General features: G+C 37.2%; 1 protein-coding gene across 5 annotated transcripts in view; it reads right to left on the bottom strand.

Annotated features, from left to right (window-relative positions):
- Positions 1-21,057, bottom strand: part of VWA8 (von Willebrand factor A domain containing 8) — a 365,312-nt gene that overhangs the window by 115,494 nt on the left and 228,761 nt on the right. For all 5 annotated transcript variants that reach the window (XR_003682537.2, XM_028497346.2, XM_024125806.3 and 2 more), the window contains 9 exons: positions 20,558-20,666; positions 18,888-19,026; positions 16,012-16,211; positions 9,466-9,576; positions 8,297-8,361; positions 7,738-7,863; positions 6,519-6,628; positions 5,724-5,878; positions 1,491-1,683 (listed from right to left, as the gene is read on the bottom strand). Coding sequence is in view for 4 of the 5 variants with exons in the window: in XM_028497346.2 (XP_028353147.1) it covers positions 1,491-1,683; positions 5,724-5,878; positions 6,519-6,628; positions 7,738-7,863; positions 8,297-8,361; positions 9,466-9,576; positions 16,012-16,211; positions 18,888-19,026; positions 20,558-20,666 (1,208 nt within the window). In the remaining variant the exon portion in view is untranslated. The remainder of the gene's footprint in view (positions 1-1,490; positions 1,684-5,723; positions 5,879-6,518; positions 6,629-7,737; positions 7,864-8,296; positions 8,362-9,465; positions 9,577-16,011; positions 16,212-18,887; positions 19,027-20,557; positions 20,667-21,057) is intronic.

Below are 21,057 nucleotides of genomic sequence, written 5' to 3'. Positions count from 1 at the left end.
TACTTAAATAACAACACTCTGGTGTGTGGAGAATGGGGGGTGGGGGAAAAATGGAAGAGGGAACTCTGTCAGAGGGCTACTGCAGCGTTCCAGTTCAAGATGGTGGTGATTTGGATGTTGGCAACTCAACTGTAGACAAGTGGGTGGATATAAGGTATATTAAGGTTGTATCAAAAGGACATGGCGGGGCTTCCCTGGTGGCGCAGTGGTTGCGCGTCCGCCTGCCGATGCAGGGGAACCGGGTTCACGCCCCGGTCTGGGAAGATCCCATATGCCGCGGAGCGGCTGGGCCCGTGAGCCATGGCCGCTGAGCCTGCGCGTCTGGAGCCTGTGCTCCGCAAAGGGAGAGGCCACAACAGTGAGAGGCCCGCGTACCGCAAAAAAAACCCAAAAAACAAAAAACAAAACAAAAAGGACATGGCGATTGATGATGATGTGGAGGATGAGGGAGAAGTATCAGGGCTGACCCACTGGTTTCTGGGTGGGTGAAGGTACACTGAATTCTGGTATAGAATTTCTTGTAACTCCTGGAGTGCTCTGTAATGCCTCTGTACCTTTCTCGTGGGGTTTTCTCTTCCTGGAACAATTCCTTCATTTGATTACCTCCCATTCATCTTTCAAGAATCAGCTCGGAATCACAAGCCTGGGGTGTAAGCTTCTCCTTTGTGTCTATATATCACCTTGTGAATATGCCTATTGCACTGCACTGCAATCGTCAGTGTATTCACCTGCCTCTTCTACCATAAAAAACATTCTAAGGAAATGGTGATTTATTTGGAAGGAACTAATTCTAACATTATCATATAACCAGGACTTTTCAAACCCAATAACAGATTATTATAATGTGTTTAGTTTTATATTTATGAAGTCCACACTAATATAATGAATGTAAACACAGGACAATATTACTACCACTATGATGCAAATAATAATCAGTGGCTCGATGATCAAAAATTTTCATAATTATCCTTTATGATGAAAGCCAGTGTGGTTCAGTAAGAGTAGCTGTGGCCTTGGGTTGGAAGACTTTGGTGCAAATCTGGGCTCTGCTGACCACTGCTGGGGAGAACCCCAGCAAGTTACTTTACCTCTCTGTCAGTTTCCCTGCATATAAACTTGAGAGTACATTAATGATAGAATGGGAATTTGACGATTAAATGCATTTATACAAGGAAAAGTGATCAGCACAGGACCCGGCGTTAAGTTATGCAGTAATAAACATAAGTTGACTTTGAGAGCACTGGTAAGTGAATCAGGCTGCATAAGTCCCTGGCCTTTAGACACAGGAGTTTAAGGCAAAAGTCTTAAACTCCTATGAGAAGTTGAGTGAAACCCTTCTGAGCACATATAGGTCTTTTTAGCTACTACTAAACCCTGTTAAAATTATTCATATTCATAAATATAAAATGATAATGATAAGTTAAGTATCCCTACCAAAACCAAACTACCTTTGACTAGCTTGATAAAATAGGAATTGGTAAGTTTCTCACCTTTTGGGTAGATATCTTTTAGAGGGATTTCTCCTGGGGGCAAAATCCTGACTATCTGATTAGCATCCAAAAGCGTCACACAATTGCTCTGCTTTGGAGTTCCAATTTTCTTCTTCCCTCCATAGAATGTATCAGTGACCCTTGATTTATGCAAAGATGTTGGCCTTTTCCAAGAATAAACTTCACTAGGTGACTAAAAAAAAAAGGAGAGAAATTCAAGCACTGAAGTATTATAAACTACATTCACAACTTTTACAATGCAGTCCTTTAAGCAGATACCAGTGGTAAACTTATAGTTCACAAATATAAGAAAATCAAATTATTCCTTAACCTTTTTGAATTTGGTACAGAAGATAGCTGCTTCATCAATAATCATAATTTTCAGACAAGTGTGAAATATGTAGCACATTTTTTATCTTGAAATGAATTATAGCTAAAAAGAGGGAATATAACAATACAGGTAATTTAAGTAACTATAAATAAATAACTATACTATAGCATCCACTATCTGGCATAAGGAATAGTATTAACAGTATTTCTCAAGCCCCTGGAGGACCCCTTTTTAATCACATCTCTTTCATATTCCCTAGACTTTAATTCTTCTGAAATTTTGTGTTATTTTTTTCTCTTGCTTTACTTTAAATTTTTACCACATATATATTTATCCTTCTCTACTCCAAGATCACAGATCTTCTCCTATGTATTTGTTAAATATTTTGAAGTTTTGCCCTTCACGTTCAGCTCCTTAACCCCTCAGGGGTTTATTTCTGTTAGTGGTATGAGGCAGGGCTCCATGCTTATCTTTTTTTCACATGGATAGCTAATTGTTCAAATATCATTAACCTTTGCCCACTGATCAGCACTGTTATCAGAAAAGTTTCGTGTATGCAGGCAGCTGTTTCTGGCATTCCATTCTGTTCTACTGTATATTTTTCTACCCCTAGGCCAATACCATTTGGTCTTAGCTACTAAAGCTTTATAATAAGCCTTGAAATTTAGTAGGGCAAGTACCTCTGCTTTTTATTCTTGGTTCTTCTTCAGAAATGTCTTGGTTATTGTTTGCCCTTGCTCTTCCATAAACGTGTGAGAGTTGCATGTGCACTGCATCCTTGTCAGTACTTGGTATTGTAAGTACTTACATTTTTAAAAATTTTATTTTAGCCATTCTAATAGGCAATAGTAGTATCTCATCATGGTTTTAATTTGCATTTCCCTAATGACTAATGATGTTGAACATCTTTTCATGTACTTAATAACCATCCATATATCCTCTTTGGTAAAGAGTCTGTTCAAGTCTTTTGCCCATTTTTTTTAATACATTTACCTCTGATTTTATTTCTATATCTACATAAATATATTGAAAACCATGAGTTCACCCAGATACACACAATTCCAATCCAACCACTACAGGACTCATTCTAGTTTTCTTTCCTTCTGTATCTGTAACTCCCTTCTTTAACAGTGAGAAACCTAGATGTCAGTACCCTTCATATACTTACTTTTTGGCTCAGTTCCACTGTATATGACTCATCTCCCTTCTCCACCCCTAACTTTCCCTTCCAGGCCAATGCCCTCCTCACTCTGCTTGGCCTGATAGCCCACACTGAGCTACGCGCATGTATCAACAAACTCTTCACCTTACTTGGGCTCCCACATCCCACACCAGGCTGCCCCTTCATGGGGTGCCATCTTCATCCTGGCTGGACTTGATTCCCATCGCCAGTTGTTACTGCCTCCCACACCCCGGATATCTTGCTCATCTGCTCAGCCTCTGACCTCTGACACCTCATAATGGGCCACTCTGCCCATTTTTTATACTGGATTATTTTCTTACTCTTGAGTTTTAAGAAATCTTTGTATATTTTGGATACAAGTCCTTTGTTGGAAATGTGATTTGCCAATATTTTCTCCCAGCCTGTAGACTGTCCTTTCATTCTCTTAACAGTGTCTTTTTTACAGAGAGGAGGTTTTTAATTTTGAGGAAAGTCAAGGTATCAAAAAAATTTCTAACGGATCATGTCTAAGACGCTCAGAACAACGTTTAGTAGAAGTGGTGGTAGTGGGTATCCTTGTCTTACTCTTGATATCGAAACAAATGCTTTTAATGTTTCACTATTGAGGATTCACTATGATATGTGCTGTCGGTTTTTGTAGCCATCTGGTAGTAGGTTAAGAAAGTTATAAGAAGTTCATAATAATTTAGGTGCCTTTGAAAATGCTATAAAAAGTTAATAAGAGATGACATGCCCTTTTGTTAATAGTTTTGTGAAGAATCAAAAGAAATTCACATAGAGTCAGAAACGCACTGTAGTATATAGTAGAAAGGATATGCGTTTGAGGGGCAGTCACCCTTGAGCTCAAATCCCAGCTCCCTTATTCAATATCTTTGTGGCCTGGGGAATATATCCTCTCTGTTTTTGTTTCTTTATCTATAAAACCTTGTGCAATTGCCGTAAAAATTAATTATCATGAATGAAATGGTTTAGAATAGTACAGTGCCTGACTTGTGTTGGGGTCTAAAAAATATGACTGCTCTCATAAAATGCTGAAAGGCTGTCTAACTGAATGATCTATCATTAAACAAAAATTCATGAACATCTCCGATATGGTGGGTAATAAATATAGGGGATGCAGCTTTTAATTTAACAAGGTCACTAGTCCTACAGTCTACAAAGGATTTCTAGAGGGTCAATATAAACATTACCTTATACTCAGCTTTCTTACCTTTTTATAGTGACATTATATTTCTATACTAATTTCTTCAATCAAAAGATCAATTTTTAAAACAGTTCCACCTTCAGAAAAGTAGCTCCAGTATTTTCTCTACTGATAGCAGCAAGCATTGTAGAAAGCATATTAAACATAACTCTTTCATTTAATCAAGGCTGCCGTAGATGCTGTATTCCAACAACATGTTTCATTTTCAGATATATAATCCACAGCAAATGTTTTTTACTTGATAATTAAGAAGACAGATGGAAAAGTCCTAAGCCACACATTATCCATCGGGTTTTGGATTTCAAAAGTCTTATACCCTGAAGTACTCATCATTCATTAATTACATTAAAATTTTGAGGCATGTGAGACTGGTGTACTAGTAAGCAGAGCCAATATTTTTATCTTTAAGTGATTCTATCATCCCACCTAAAAGCTACAAAGGAAATTATGAAAATTAAATGTTTAATCAAAACACATGGAGTTATATCTAAGGTTATTAGACGGCAACTTGGGCTGAAATAACCTTTATATTTCATGTTCTCACATTTCCATCGGGGAAGATGGTACCTAGTTTCACCTAAAGTCAATTATGAATAGCCTCTTCTTTACAGATAATAGTAAATAACAGCAGAAGGATCCATTTAAAAGCAAATTAGATATGGGGAGGGGGAAGGGTAAGCTGTGACGAAGTGAGAGAGTGGCATGGACATATATACGCTACCAAATGTAAAATAGATAGCTAGTGGGAAGCAGCCGCATAGCACAGGGAGATCAGCTCCGTGCTCTGTGACCACATAAAGGGGTGGGATAGGGAGGGTGGGAGGGAGGGAGACGCAAGAGGGAAAAGATACGGGAACATACGTATATGTATAACTGATTCACTCTGTTGTAAAGCAGAAACTAACACACCATTGTAAAACAGTTATACTCCAGTAAAGATGTTAAAAAAAAATAAAAAATAATTTAAAAAAATAATAAAAAAAAAATAAAGCAAATTAAACTGAGACCACCAGAATTTATAGTATAATCTGGATGCAGCAAAGATATAAATCAGAGCAAAACTCAATGGAAAGTGAACTGGTGTTCGTGAGCGTTGAAAAATTTAACCTACAGTGATGAGACTCCCATATATTTCACTTCTAAAAATTCTAGAAGAAATATTATTTTGTTAGTCTCAAATTGTCCCTCTTGACAGATGACCTGAGCACACAGTAAGACAGCATGATATAAAATCACTGTCAGTAGGTTAAGTATTTACCTGTCACATGACCTCCCATGTATGGCGAATACTGGTTTTCCTTTACTAAATTGCATAATCGCACTACAATGTATATGTTAATTTTTAACAAGCAATGAAACCATATAGAATGACTGGTCTGGAAAACAGAAGGTTGATCTGAAATGTTTACCAGAAAATCATTACGTTTTTAATTACCCCTCAAATAGGCTTAGAGAGTACAGGCCAAAATGGGGGGAAGAAATAGTTATGCGGTCATTTAAGAAATTTATGCTTACCATGAGATCTGGGAAACCAACCACGACTGTAGCATAACTATCCTCATCCGAAAGAATTCGGTTAGGAGAGGCAATCTTTTGTCCCACAGCTGAACTCAGATTTTCAGATGATAGTTGATGACTTGAAATTTTATGAGGTATGCTGAAGTCTGTTTCTAAAAAGTGTCAGAGAAACATTAAACACCATATGCCCCTAAAATGCTCCAGGAATTAATTTTTGCAAGATTTCATTCTCACCAACTCAAACCGAAAAGCACAAATCAAAAAAGAGAAAACGCTTTCAATTACACTCATGGCTTTTTGTCTGAGAAAACTCAGTTTGCACAATCATGGCATCTTCTCAAAGTGATTTCAAGTATTTATTCAAGAATTCAAATTTTTATTAGCAATCAAGATTAATATAATAGCACTCTGCAGAAAGAGGTGAAACTGGCCCAAACCAGTCTTAGCAATGGTATATTTTAGAATTTTTTCATAATTACCTTTCACCCCCCCAAAACTGTGATGAATAAAGCAGAAATACTGATGGTCTGTGTAAGAAAGAAATGATGCAACCCTAAAATAGACTTGGAACCTACATATATGTAAACATTCTGACTTGTTAGTTTAAAAAATTCAAAGACAGAATTTAAAAGATGATAGATTCTTACTCACTGTTTCTAGTGTAGTGACTAAGATTTCTTTTTTGGTATAAAGTTAACATGTGGATATTATTGTCCTTAAATTATTCTAGAGGACAGTATGTATGCAGGCATGTACCCATACAGCCACAAACACACAGAACACAGTATTTACCTTGTGTGACTCCAAACCCTGTGCTAGGCAGCTCCTCTTTCAGCACATACAACTGGCAAACCCTACTGTCCTCAGATTCGATGTGTGCAGGCTTAGTTAAAAGATATTTCCTGTAAACAAACAACACATCTAAGTGAAAAGTCTTTCTTTTTCTAATAACTATGAGGCCAGACTAGGAAAAATCAGAGTTCCCATACCCTGCCCGCCCCCCGCCAAAGCCTCTTTTTTATATTCTGAGTATAATTTGCAGTTTCAGAGTTTCATCATGAATTTAAAAAATAACTTCTTAACACTGTATAAGAGCAGTGCATAATAACAGTGCAGTAATAGATGTGAACTGAAAATCCAATACTTCCTGTAAGAGGAAGGGCCATTAAAAAAAAAAAGAAAAGCGACTCTAAAGAGACACATCCGTACTATCATGGAGCCTGCTGTTAACATGACTGATCAGCAAGTAAGAGGGAGCCCAACCTCTGATTTATGACCAGCTAAGGGACAGAAGCCCTCACTGCTGTAGTCCCCTTGATCTACTTGTCTGTAAGATTTCTAATATAGGAATATATAAATAGCCAGGAATCTTTTGCAGCAGGTCACTTCTGCTTGTCAGCAGAGGGGCAGAGAATCTGCATGAATCCAGTAGATGTAATGCATGAGGGAGGGTGACTCAAAATTTACTGTGCACCCCGCTTATGCCGAGTGTACATGATGTCCTTTTCATCAAGAAGTATACGGTCCAATGGAAGAGGCAACACAAACATAAACATAACCAAATAAGAGCACACGAGATAAAATGAAGCAGAAACTTCTAAGGGGTGGATTCTGCGAAGTTACAAAAAAGCAACAGCATTTGGATGGAGACTGTGGCCCTTTGAAGAGAGGATAAACTAAAAATCTATTTTGAAGTATCTCTAGTTTGGCAAGAATACAGTGAATTCTCAGTGTGCTAACAGGAAAAATCCTACAGAAATACGGATCAGTTGTAAAAGTCATTATGTTTTCACTGTTAATTTCAAGGTCATCTTCTGAAACACTTTTATAATTACTCTGCAAAGTTACATTTAATTTATTTAAATTTTCCCGTCTCCTCTTCTTCGAAGTGTCACCTATAGAGATGCTGCCAGATACAGAAATTGTTAAAAGGCAGACACAGGAAGACAGAGCTTGTAAGGATGCTGGATAACTGAGCACACTCTATGAGGTGCTATGTAGATCTACCCACCGATGTGTTTTGCTCTCCACCAGAAGCCATTTGTCTTCTGCTACAAGAAAAACTGTCTGGAGGTTGATGGGAAGTGAGATGGTGTGAGTTCGCCCTTCTAGAACATCCAGCACAGCCAGGGTGTTCCTGAAAAAAAAAAAAAAAAGAAAACTCTCTGAAAGGAAATGGTGAGGATATTGGTTGAGTAACCATGGCACAGTCATTTCATGATATATTATACAACCCTAAAAACAATGTTTTTAAGACTAGGTAATAACACAGAAAAATGTTAATTGAGAAAATAGATATATAAAACTCTAAACTATGTACAGGTATGCATAAGAATTAAAAATGAGAAGTGAGAGCGGCCATGCTAGTAGTGGTTGTATACGGAATTATGGGCAGTGTCTTTCCTTATGTCTGTTTTTCAATGTTCTGCAATGTGGGATAAGATACTTTTAGAATAAAATATTTCTAATTTTATTACATTAGTTTTACAATAAACAAGCATAATTAAAGGAGGAAATAGAATGGACACAGTAAGGATCCCAGATTAAATCTTCTACAACAAAGAGCTCACCCTTTTTCTTTGTAGAATACTAGCCAGTTTTTGTGCGCAAATTCTTTACACATTTTGTAAGTTTCCTAAAGACAAAACAAAACAAAATATTCACTTTAAATGTGTCAGATGCATTCATGTCTGTTCAGCTGCTTTTCCTTAAATAAAGTTCTTCAAAGTGTAAAACATGTAATTCTCTGAGAAGCTACCTCTTTATCCACTCCAAGACTCTTACGGTAACATAGATTAAAATATATTTCAAAATTAATTGTGAACTGCGTACTAAAACATCTTTAGAATAATATTTTCGGGGACTTCCCTGGTGGTCCAGTGGTTAAGACTCCATGCTCCCAATGCAGGGGGCCCAGGTTCGATACCTGCTCAGGGAACTAGATCCCACATACCGCAACTGAGAGCCCACATGCCGCAGCTAACACCCAGCGCAACCAACCAAATAAATAAATAAATATTTTTAAAAAAGAATATTAAAAAAAAATGCCAAATACTGGTTAGAAATAAACATGCTATCTGGTGATTAACTGTGGAATTTGTACCATAGCATAAATACGTAGGAAATATTTTGTTTCTTAGATTTGGATATATTTATGACATTTAAAATATCTCTTTTCTTCGTGGTCTTTTAAGACCTAAGTATGCTGCTGTGCAGGGCAGAGGGTAAGCCTTATTTTATATCCATTACCTTCTAAATGGCAGAAAAAATTCTCGTTGGTTAGCCAAAATGTTTACTAGTTTAATTTAGTTAATAAGCTAAAACATTTATTTATCTAGTAAATACAATCAGCTGTTGCACTCATAGGTTCATTACATAAATCCAAACATAAACTCATAACTGGAAAACTATTAAAGTGACTATTAAAGTGCATGTTAGGGATTTGTCATGAATACCATACTCAAATGGCTCATGACGTCCTATTATCGTGAGTTGCGTCCTGACAAGCCTTCATGTGACTATGACGGATACAAAAAGAAGCCATTGATATTGAATTATTTATGTATCTACGTCTACCTATTTGTATCATATTAACATTTACAAGTGCATAATAAGAGAATTCTCTTGTGCATTATAGCAAACAAAAGGCACCGCAAGGGATGGGCAGGCATGCATTTTTACGGTTAGAAAGCTATGGAAAATCCTTGGCCATTTGCTGGACAAGTTGGGTATTTCTTACAGCTTCCTCTTTGTTCCACCAGGAGGTTTTCCTAAGTGTAAACTCTTCTGAAGGTAAGATGAGACGATGAAGGGCTTGGCTAGTGGTATCCAACAACAGGATGACATTGCTCTGGAAATAAGAGAACAGTTTGTTTGTTTGTTTGTTTGCTTGTTTGGTTATTTATTTAGCAGCAGCCTCTTGGCAGCCTGGGAATGAAGGGAATAGTGATAAATAAACCAAAGGGAAGACGACAATATTGAAATATTTAAGAGACACCATGAAGACACTAAATGTTTTTCCCTAATACAGAATTTAAAGTATTAGATGGTTTAATGAAGATATTTCTAATTATGTAATGCAGAATCTTCTCTTTGAAGATTTTACCTGAAAACCATCGCCTTGTAAATACAGGCTAGCTTAACCATGATTTCTGTTTTATTACATACAAATGAGGAAAGTAAGAGAATTGATCATTTTAAAAGCCCATTTACTTTTATCAAAATTACACTTAAAGAATGTTCTGTTGAAAACTCTCTTACACTGTGCATAATTGAATCTCATTTATTCTTTTCACAAATCCAGGTTCAACTCAGAAAATATGTACATGTTATAAAGATGGGTTAGCAAGAAAATATCAAGGACCCCAAGAACCCAGCTAGTAAGGAGTGTTTCATCTTGACATTCACTAAGCTTGAGAACTTTCATAGCTGGTACCGTAATAACATACAGACAAGAGATTGCTCCAGCAGCATTAATCACAGTTATGCAAGTGAAGTAATAATCTCTCAGTAATTAGGAGGACTTTCTCAAGAAAAAAATTTAAAAAAAATTAACCTTAGGCATTAAAATAAGTGAACAGAAACACATGAAATAAGAATTTAAAATTGAGAAAGCCAGAAAAGATTAAATATTTTAAAGAGATGCAAAGAAGTGGGCTTTTTTCATTAAAATTCAAAGACATTTGACGATCAGACTAACAAGTTTACAAAACGGCACCAGAAAGTTGTTTGTCAGGCCTTGTTATGCAAGTGTCTTTTCTTTCTTTCTTGTTTTTGTTTATTTTGTCTTATTTATTTTGTTTTGTTTTAGATTTGGGGCCCCTTCAGTTATCCTAACCCTTATGAACTTTTCATTTCAAGAACTTTATTTGGGGAAAATAAAATCACAAAGCACCCAAAGAATTAACATATGTTTTGCAAAATATATACAAAACATGAAAAGTCTGTTCATGTGTTCCGTAACATTTATTGAGCAGCTTATATTTAAAGCACAAAGGAGAATACAATGATGAATTAACCATGACCCTTGCCCTTTATTACTTAATCCAGTTAGAGAGAAATAAAAAGAAATGTAAGTAGAGTATTGATTTATCTGCAAATCTGAGACCTCATAGGGTGGTTTCAATTTATTTTACTGGTCAATTTTACTGAAGTGCTCAAGAATTAAAGTATTTGTTCCAAAGTCTCCTTTATTCCATATACGCTGAATCTTGGCTGTATTAAAAAATTCTACCAAGCATGTTACAACGCTTACATTTTTCCATAAACACTCTTCGAATGCATCATTCTGTATAATATGCAATTCTCCATTAAGAATGTGTGTTAGTAATATTCTTTTTAAAATCAACATGTCATATAAGAAGCACCGTTCCTGGCATTTGAAAGTTTGAAAATGATGGAAACCTTAAGGAAAACCCTTAAAGTTTTCCTTAAGAAAATGTATTAATGAGTTAAACATTTACAGTCTCTATTCTAGATTAAATCTTTTTTGAGTAAGTATTTTTTAAAGGAGAAACTCTCTCTTATGATAAATATGTACAACATTAACACGAATTGTTAGCACTTCAGCAATTTGGGGTAATATTAACTTTTCTAAGCAACAGAAAGTCCTAAGAATAATGTTTGATCCCAAAATATGATTAAGAAGAAGAATAAGCAGATGATTAAACAGATATGATTACACAGAAAAATGAGTACAGTTTTGCATTTTTCTTCCTTTTTAGGGTCTAATACTTATAGACTCATAACTTTGCATAAGTGAACTGAAAAACTGTATCTTTCTAAGTAACAGAAAACATTTTATATATATATATATATATATGTTTATATACACACCCATATATATGTTTCCAGCCACTGCTGTATTTAGAATTAGTTCTAGAAGCAACTGGCAACATGAAGGAGTTCTGCGGCTCCATCCTTTTAGATGTTAATGGTTTCCTTCTGTAAATGACTAATGATATATTCTGTCTGAGTTCAAAAATAGAATTCTGCATCACCCATGAGTACATGTAACTGTGGTTTTGGCTCTCCTTTAAGGGGGGCAGGGAGGAGAAGCGAGTGAGCAATTTTATTATGTTTGTATTTGACTGGGAGAAAAGTAACCTCTGGATGACCTCAATGTCCTAAAGTCTGAAGTTCTAAACTTTGTACAGATGTACTAAGTAATCTCATGGGGTGGGTGGGGGGAGGAGGCTTTATTTTTAGGCATGGCAAAATTTCCCTTTCCTCACTTAAGATTTTATTTTAGCCAGGAATTTTTGAACAACTTCTTAAACTAACCAGGGCAGTGTATCTGTTGCCAAGCTTTATAAAGACAAGGGAGAGATGAATTAATGGAAGTACTTCTCTACAATATTTTCGCTCCATTGTCAGGGCAGAATGGGGGAGAAGGAACTGATGGCAGGGCACACATTTTTTATTTGATTACAATTATTTATCATTTGTTAAATTTTACAGTTACATGCTGTTCATTTGGAATTAAGGAGGTCTTATATCCTAGCAGGGACATAATATAAAACAGACAGCTGATATATCCTCTCTGGGAAAAGAAGAGGCAGTTCAGAGTACGGGTAGCGAAAGTATCCAGATAAGCTGTGCGTGCCGGCTCAGGGCATTGAGGTACCCTTCTGGAAAACTGTTGAAACTGGTCCCAGGGATAAGCCAGGTAGCATGCAAGAATGCCAGGAGGGAAGGTGCGGGCTGTGCAAGTCAAGCACATCTTTACACTGAAAAACAGATTTTCTTCGATGAAAGTTGTTATAAGTGAGCAGGGTATTGGTCAGCAATGTTGCCAAATAATTGAATCTTTTGAGAAAATAAAATACTTCCTGAGAACCTGAAAATCTCATACTTTTAAAGAATTGGTATATGTAAATTTGACAGTTTATCTGACAGCTGAAAATCTGGTAAGATTGTTTGAATAAATACTCCAAATGTAGACTCCTATTTAAATGTGATAGGTTTCCTGAATCAAAAATCACCAAGATACGTGCTTTTTTTTTTTTTTTTTTTTTTTTTTCCGGTACGCGGGCCTCTCGCTGTTGTGATCTCTCCCGTTGCGGAGCACAGGCTCCGGACGCACAGGCTCAGCGGCCGTGGCTCACGGGCCCAGCCGCTCCGCGGCACGTGGGATCCTCCCGGACCGGGGCACGAACCCGCGTCCCCTGCATCGGCAGGCGGACTCTCAACCACTGCGCCACCAGGGAAGCCCAAGATATGTGCTTTTTATGACAGATTCTTCTAGCTGTAGAATTCAATTCAATGGCATTGGTATTTTGTTGGAAATCTATAAAGTAAAACCCTTATTCCAATGTGATGGACACAAACCTTTATAAGCAATAGCTGGATAGTGATAAATTCTGCTTCTAGGAGAAAGCCATATTGAAAAAAATTGTGAAAACCAGAAAAAATTTTATTGACTCAGAACTTATGATAATTATTTAGGCAAAGCCTAAAGTTAAAGTTGACTTATTTACTCAACGAAATACTGCTGGGTTACTTAGGCAATTTTTTATTCTTGATGAGAAACAGTCTAAAAGTACTGTTTCTAGGTAACGCTTTACTCTCATAGTGCGTTTAAATACTTAACAAGTAACAACATTACATTTTTTCCATATTTTCCTATTATGAATACTTAAAAAATTTTTCAGGCTATTCTTTTCCCCACGTTTCAGCAATGAGCGACAGCATGGATGAAGTTTAATTCTGGTGATGTCACTCCAATCTGGTTTGAACCTCAGTTCTACCATGTATTTACTGGGCAAGTTATTTAAACTTACTGAGACTCAGTTTTCTCACATGTAAATATTGCTAAAGCTACCTCACTGGGCCTGTGGAAGAATAACACGGAATAATGTATGTAATCTTTTCCTTGACACATTTGTCAGCATTTAATAATTGATCCTCCTCCTTGAGAAATTCATCACTTGCCTTCTGGGATACCACACCCTGGTGTAACCATCTACCTCACCGGCCACTCATTTTCAGTTCCCCTTGGTTGATTCCTCCTCACCTCTCTCATTTCTTAATATTTCATTGCCCCAGGGCTTAGGCCTCAGACTTCTCTTTTCCACCCACATTCATTCCCTTAGTGATCTCTTTCAGTTTCATGACTTTAAATAACATTTATGTGCCAGTGATGCCCGATGTATGTTTCCTGTTCTGACTTCTCCGTTAAACACCAGAATCATCTACTTGGATATGTTACAGGCATCTCGAATTTAATCACACATCTAATCTGCCCCTCCAAATCAATTCCTTCCTCATCTCAGTTCATGGCAGGTCTATCCTTTCAGCTGCTCAGGCCCTACATCTTAAAGTTGACCTTAGTTTACTCTCTTTCACCTCATATATCTGATCTGTTCAGAAATCCTGTTGGTCCCACCTTCAAAATATATCCAGAATCCATCATTACTTATGACCGCCATCCTCCTCCAGACTGCAATGATCTCTTGCTTGGATCATTGTAAAAATCTCTTCATCAACCTCCTTCATTCTGCCTTAGTACCTACAGGCTGTTCACCAAAGAGGAGCTGGAGAAATCCTTTAAAAATATAAGTCAGATCTTGTTTCTCCTCTGCTTGAAACCCTCTAACACCTTCCCCTTTCCTCACAGTCAGGCCGCAGAACGTTAGAATGATTTACAAGGCTCTACACATCTGCTTCCCCACCCTTCCACCAGGTCCCTGACCCAACCCACTGAGTCACCTCTTTGACCTCACCTCCTTATACCCTCCCCCTCATTCAGTCTTCCCCACCAGGCTTCTTTAAAGATGGAGAGGCATGTTCCAGCCTCTGGGCCTTTGAACTTATAATTCCTTTGCCTAGAACTCTCTTATTCCTTTGCCTAGAACTCTCTTATTCCTGATACCTCTTCTCTCCCTCACCTCTATCAGATCTTTGCTTAAATATCACTTTCTCAGTTAGGCAATCCCTGCCCGCCCACCCTGTTTTGAAGGCAACCTTCCTCCCAGCCTTCTATTTTACTCTCCCTTGCTTCTCATCTTCTGACTGAAGATGTAATTATTTACTTTGCTTATTGTCTACCTTTTGCACCAGAACGTAAGCTTTTGAGAACAAGGATTTTTGTTGTTTTGTTCATGGCAGTGTCCCTAACAGTAGGCGCATGATACATATCTGATGAATGAATAATATGCTTAGTATACTACTTGGTAGATACTAGGTGGGTAATAGGTCTGCAAAACCATTGTACTCCTTTCTATTGGATAGTACAGATTAACTTAGACCTGGAGAATTCTCATTAATTGAAACACAGACTGTCTTTTGATCTATATCTTCTATCTGGAATTACTTTGAGCCTGACTCTGGGCATCTGTACTTTTCCAGTGTTGTCTTACAATAGTAGTGATGGTTGGAACTTGAGCCTCATTAGATACTAAAGAATCTCAGTGTATTCCTGCAATGGCCTGATGTCCTCCCAAAATTTGTAGGCTGAAGTCCTAAGCCCCAGTGTATTAGGAAGTGGGGCCTATGGAGATGATTAGGTCATGAAGGTGGAGTCTTCACGAATGGGATTAGTGCCCTTATAAAAGAGACATGAAAGAGATCCCTGCTCCTACTGCCATGTGAGGCTACCATGAAAAGACAGCTGTCTAGGAAGTGGGTTCTCACCAGGCTCTGAATATGCAAGTGCCTTGATCTTGGACTTACCAGGCTGCAGAACCGTGAGAAATAAATTTCTTCTGTTCATAAGCTACCTAGTCTATGGTACTTGTGTTACAGCAGCCCAAACAGACGAAGATAATTCCATTCAGTATATTTACACGGCTATCTCCACATAAAGAATGCCATTCAGGTTTCAGGTAAAATGTCATCTCCTAAGGGGAGATATCTCAGCACTCTTTTGAGTACTGTTTACCCTTTCATCTCCTCCTACCCTACCCCCATCACTCCTTAGGACCTTACCTTATTTTTATACAGCACTTATCACTACTTGAAATTGGTATTTATTTGCTGGCTTACTTGTTTGTTGTCTATCTCCCCAAAGAGAATGTAAGCTTCACAACAAAGAATTATCTGGCCTCAAAGGTCATTAGTGCTGAGGTTGAGAAGTCTCTGCAGAGAGGAAGATACTAGCCTGCCTGTGGTACTGATAAAATACAACTCCTGATCCCGTCCTTCGGCCCCTGTCCTCAGTCTTTATGAAAGCACATAGTTTTAGTCAATCTTTATGAAAGCACATATTTTTAGTTATAGGTAGAAAAACACTCTTGCCTTCTCCTTTGTATCAGTTACCCTGGGCATAATTAGACCATGTCATTACCTGCTGCTCATGGAGAATCACTTGACCCTTGAGGGGATTTCCCAGAGGTGCCACTGTCACAAATGGGTGCCAGACTCCACTGGCCGTTCTTGGGAAGATGTCAAAAAGGTCCACAAAGTAGCCGCTTTTCCCAGTCATATTCATAAAGTATAAGGAAACGGGATTGCATGCAACTACATAGAGAGTATTTTCCTCATTTTCTGAAATGACAAAAAAGTGTTAATTCCGTGGTCTGCGATAGATTTTCTGACTGGTCAGAAGGTCCAGTGAAAACTGAATCGTGAGACAGCACACAATCAGAACTCGGCAGATGATTTGCAAATGGATTGATTAGGTTGAAGAGCACTTTGAGAAGCAATTTCGCACCTGCTGTAAATGTACATTGGGCCACACCTCCCTATTCCTGGAAATAAGTATCTGGTCCCCCAAAAATTCTATAACATCTCATGCTAATACCATTAAATATTTAACACTCCTCAATGTCAGGAAATTCTTCCTTGTATGAAAGTATTTTATGCCTCAATAAAAGTCTGTTTCCTCTTATTTTATTATTGGCTCAGATGGACAACAGCTGGTCAACTTCTTCTATCTGCTAATCTGGCATTTCCCAGCTAATTACTAGATCTTTAGGCTTTTCTAGTAAATAAGTAATCCCATTTTTTGTTCTTAGCTCTATGGATCTTATTTTCCAAATTATCTTTTTTCATACTTGTGTATTTATTATTACAAAATCTCTGTCTTTTCAAACTAGTACTTGACTAGGTCCGTTTTTTGAATTCTATTTCAGTGCTTCTTCAACTTTCAAGTGCATATGCATCACCTGGGGATCTAATGAAAACGCAGATTCTGATTCAGTGGGTCTGAGGTGGGGTTTCAGATTCTGCCTTTCCAACAAGCTCTCAGGAGATGTCACTGCTGTTGGTTTGAGGGCTTCCCTTACAGAAGCCAGGCTTTGGACTATGTTTCCCATAATCTCTATTTCTGGGAACCTTGAAGCAAGGGATTAAGCTGCTTCTGTATAATAAACACTATTAACATCACTCATCATCCAGGTATCTGTTTACAGTGGTCATATTTTCTGAACCCAAAACTAAGTCACAAGATATGAAAATCTGGAAAAAAAAATATAGTGTATGTGTGTGTGCATGTATATGTCATGTCTACACATAAAGACCAAATATATATAAAGATATAGAAAACTGAAATATAGATAAAGATATGGTAAATTTAAATAAGCTAACATTGATAAGAAACACAAATCAATGGAAGGGCAGAAGAAGACATATTATTTAGGAGACAATATGAACTCTGTGTGTGTGTGTGTGTGTGTGTGTGTGTGTGTGCGCTACAGTTCTAAATATCAGAATCACACAACTTATAATTTAAGAACCTTTTTAATGCTTCTACTATCAGCACAAATAAGTTCAATTCAACATTTATTGAGCACCTTTGTACACAGTATAGGGGCCAGGGAATATAATAACAGCATTGATAGAAATGTAAAAAGAAAAAAATAAATAGAAATGTATTTCACGAACTTACAATTGTTCTCTCTTATTGCAGGCATTAAGTGCTGTTTGGTCTTTGGCTCAAATATATACATATATACATATATACATATATACTAACAGCATTGATAGAAATGTAAAAAGAAAAAAATAAATAGAAATGTATTTCACGAACTTACAATTGTTCTCTCTTATTGCAGGCATTAAGTGCTGTTTGGTCTTTGGCTCAAATATATATATATATACATATATATATGTGTATTTAACCCTGATGCTAACCCAAGAAAATGGTCTTTTCACCAATACAGAATAGGTAAAAAAAACAAAGAAATAAAAAACAACACAAAAACCTAGCTTGCAAATGTGGACAACACTAAAATAGAGGGTTAAATTATGTGAGGGACAGCAAATGAGTTTCATTTTTAAGGACCAATTCTGACTGGCTCACAGTGGCTGCCTGGAATGCTGTGTTGAGAATTGTGAGACTGTGACAAGGTTTAATGACACCTGTCACTGGCATGGGCCAGAGGATCACAGCATACTTACTTACAAACTCTAAATATGAGACAAGGGCAAAGTGCAAATTTTATCCGTAAGATTCATACTTATTCTCTACTAGTGAATGTCAAATATCTTAATAGGAACACCAATCTGTTACCAACAAAAACCCTGTACATTTTAAAAGCACATATTTTTACTCAACATAGCTGACGTTGGAGAAAACATCCACAGAACTTACATGAACAAAAATTTGCTTCTGAATTTTTCCCCGAATAACCTCCATTGTAGACAAGTTAGAGAATTTCTCCCTTTCCCCTGCCATCACTTCTGTTTACATCACCTTAGTAACTGCCATCAATTGAAAACTTCTGCCAATAAGTACCCAGGGCACACTGCATGAATCAGTAGGTAATGGCAACAGTCCAGAGACGTAGATGCCAAAAATTCACATCCTTTATTTGCCATTCTTTACAACGAGAGGTTTAATGACTGCAAATCCTCCAGCCCTGCTTTCAGGGTTCATGCAATCACCGAACTGGAACCCGAGCCAAAAAAATCCAATGTTTTTCCTTTTTCTTTCCCTCTTCTATTTTTAGCACACGCCTGGGTGTGTTTAACTTTGTGCTACAATTGTAATGAGAAGCAGACATGCATATAAACTCGGCAGTGCTTATGTGGATTTCACAATAGTATTTTGTTAGGTTGTTATAGGAAATTAGTTCTAAATTACATATAATTGCCATCCAATCCAAGAATGACACAGTTACTGAGTCTATCATAGACTTCTTGAGGTCTAGAGATTATTTTGATGCTGCTTTAAAAAAAATCAGTGCAGGAAGGAAAAATCAAAAGAATAAACTGACATACCATGTGATGTAGCGATGTCGCAGATTAAGTTAATTTCATCCAGTGGTAACTTCCAGGAGGCACATTCTTCAGTAAAGGTTTGGGATCTTCCTTCATGTCTTTCTATTGGATACTCCTGTATGTTTATAAGTGCTGGACCCTACAAAAAACAGTTATCTGAATTAAGACATTTGGGTAGTTAGCAAAAAGTAGAAAAGCTAAAGTTCTTCCAAAATACAGATTTTCAATTCAAATATTCCACATCTTGATATACCTCTTCTCATTTTACTGACTAGCATGATACTTATAACAATCATAATACCATATACTTGCATTTATAAATGCTTTCACATGTGCTATCTTATTTAATTTCTCACTTTCTTTTCTTTTTACTCACAAAATATAGCAGATGTAAAATCCCATAGGAGTTCTCATTCCTTCATTCTTTCCTAAGCCAAGAGCAAGTTTTGAAATTCAAGTATTGGGACCCAGAGCTGTCCAAACCAGGAGAATAATTTTTTAAATACAGTTGACTCTTGAACATTGATTTGCATGCCCTTACAGTCCTTAATTAATCAAAAATGTTTGGGTTAGATATTTACTATTTTGCCATCCATGGGCGTTCTCACCCCTTTGACCTAGTCTGTATCTTAGGAGCTAGAAGACTAAAAACTACATTCCTCATACTCCTATCTCAACTAGTGACTGATATTCCTTTGCCCTTTTTCATGAAAACAAATATAATGGAGTAACCGTCCTAACTGACTTTCCTGAAATACAGGATAGCTCTTAGGAATTCTACTGGCCATTAGCCATTACCTACATTGAGTGCCTCAGAGGCCAGACTGGATGTGATTTAGGTTCTGCCAATTAAATGCAATTGCATGAGATTTGGAAGGCAGATGAGAGGCAGGGGCCATCTTCCTGCAGTCAGAGCAGATAAGGAGGCTCTGACAAATATAAGCAGTCAGATTCTATGCTCTGCTTACAATGTTGACAAACTATGGCCTAGTCAAGACAAACTTGACTATGGCGGGTCAAGTCTGATCCATCTCCCTGCTTTTGTCAATAAAATTTTACTAGAGCACAGTCTCACTCATTTGTTAATGCACTGTCTGAGGCTGCTTTTTTGCTACCATGGCAAAGTTGAGTAGTTGTGACAGAATCTGTATGGCCACAATGCCTAACATATTTACTATTTGGCCCTTTACAGGAAAAGTTTGCTGATCCTGCCTTACTGTGCAGCTCCCAACAACAGGGGTGGTAGCAGAAGCAAAAACACTCATCTTGAAACCAAAAGTCCAGTGATGGTTCCTTGACTCTGTTCCTCCTGTCCTTTCTAATGATTTTATAAGCATCTAATTCCCCACAGTCAAACCTAGAGGGGTTCCTATTGCAACTAGTGACTGATATTCCTTTGCCCTTTATCACGAAAACAAATATAATGGAGTAACCGTCCTATCTGACTTTCCTGAAATACAGGATAGGTCTTAGGACTTCTTCTGGCCATTAGCCATTACCTACATTGAGTCCCTCAGAGGCCAGACTGGCTTAAGAATTAGAGCAGAAGTTAATCTATTCTAAAATAACATCAGAACAAGTCATTTCTGAGATTGAACGGATTTTCTCCAGGGAAGATATAGAAAAATCTATAACATTCAATATTATAATGAAGAAATAATGATATCAACCTTTACATCTATATGATGAGTTTCTGCTGGACACAATAGTTTTTGCATTCCATTTCTTGACTGACCAATTGTCCAATAGCCCATGAAAGTCCGCTCTGGCAGAGGCAACCTGTTGAGGATTAATTTGAAGAATAAACACTTCTTCTTGTTTCCAACTCATAGGAAAAAATAATGAGCCATATATTACCGACCACACAAGCAAATTTGAAGAAAGCTTTACTTAGAAGTAAATATCTGTTAATTTTATTAACAGATAGTCTTTAATATGATATTTAAAATATACTTTGAAAAGAAAAAGATTTCTCAAAAACTCTAGAAACAATAAATGCTGGAGAGGGTGTGGAGAAAAGGGAACCCTCTTGCACTGCTGGTGGGAATGTAAATTGATACAGCCACTATGGAGAACAGTATGGAGGTTCCTTAAAAAACTACAAATAGATCTACCATACGACCCCGCAATCCCACTACTGGGCATATACCCTAAGAAAACCATAATTCAA

This window comes from Physeter macrocephalus, chromosome 13 (genome assembly GCF_002837175.3).
Source record: "Physeter macrocephalus isolate SW-GA chromosome 13, ASM283717v5, whole genome shotgun sequence".
NCBI classification, from domain to species: domain Eukaryota; kingdom Metazoa; phylum Chordata; class Mammalia; order Artiodactyla; family Physeteridae; genus Physeter; species Physeter macrocephalus.
The sequence above is the reverse complement of the archived record's forward strand: the minus strand, read 5'-3'. Positions and strand labels throughout refer to the sequence as shown.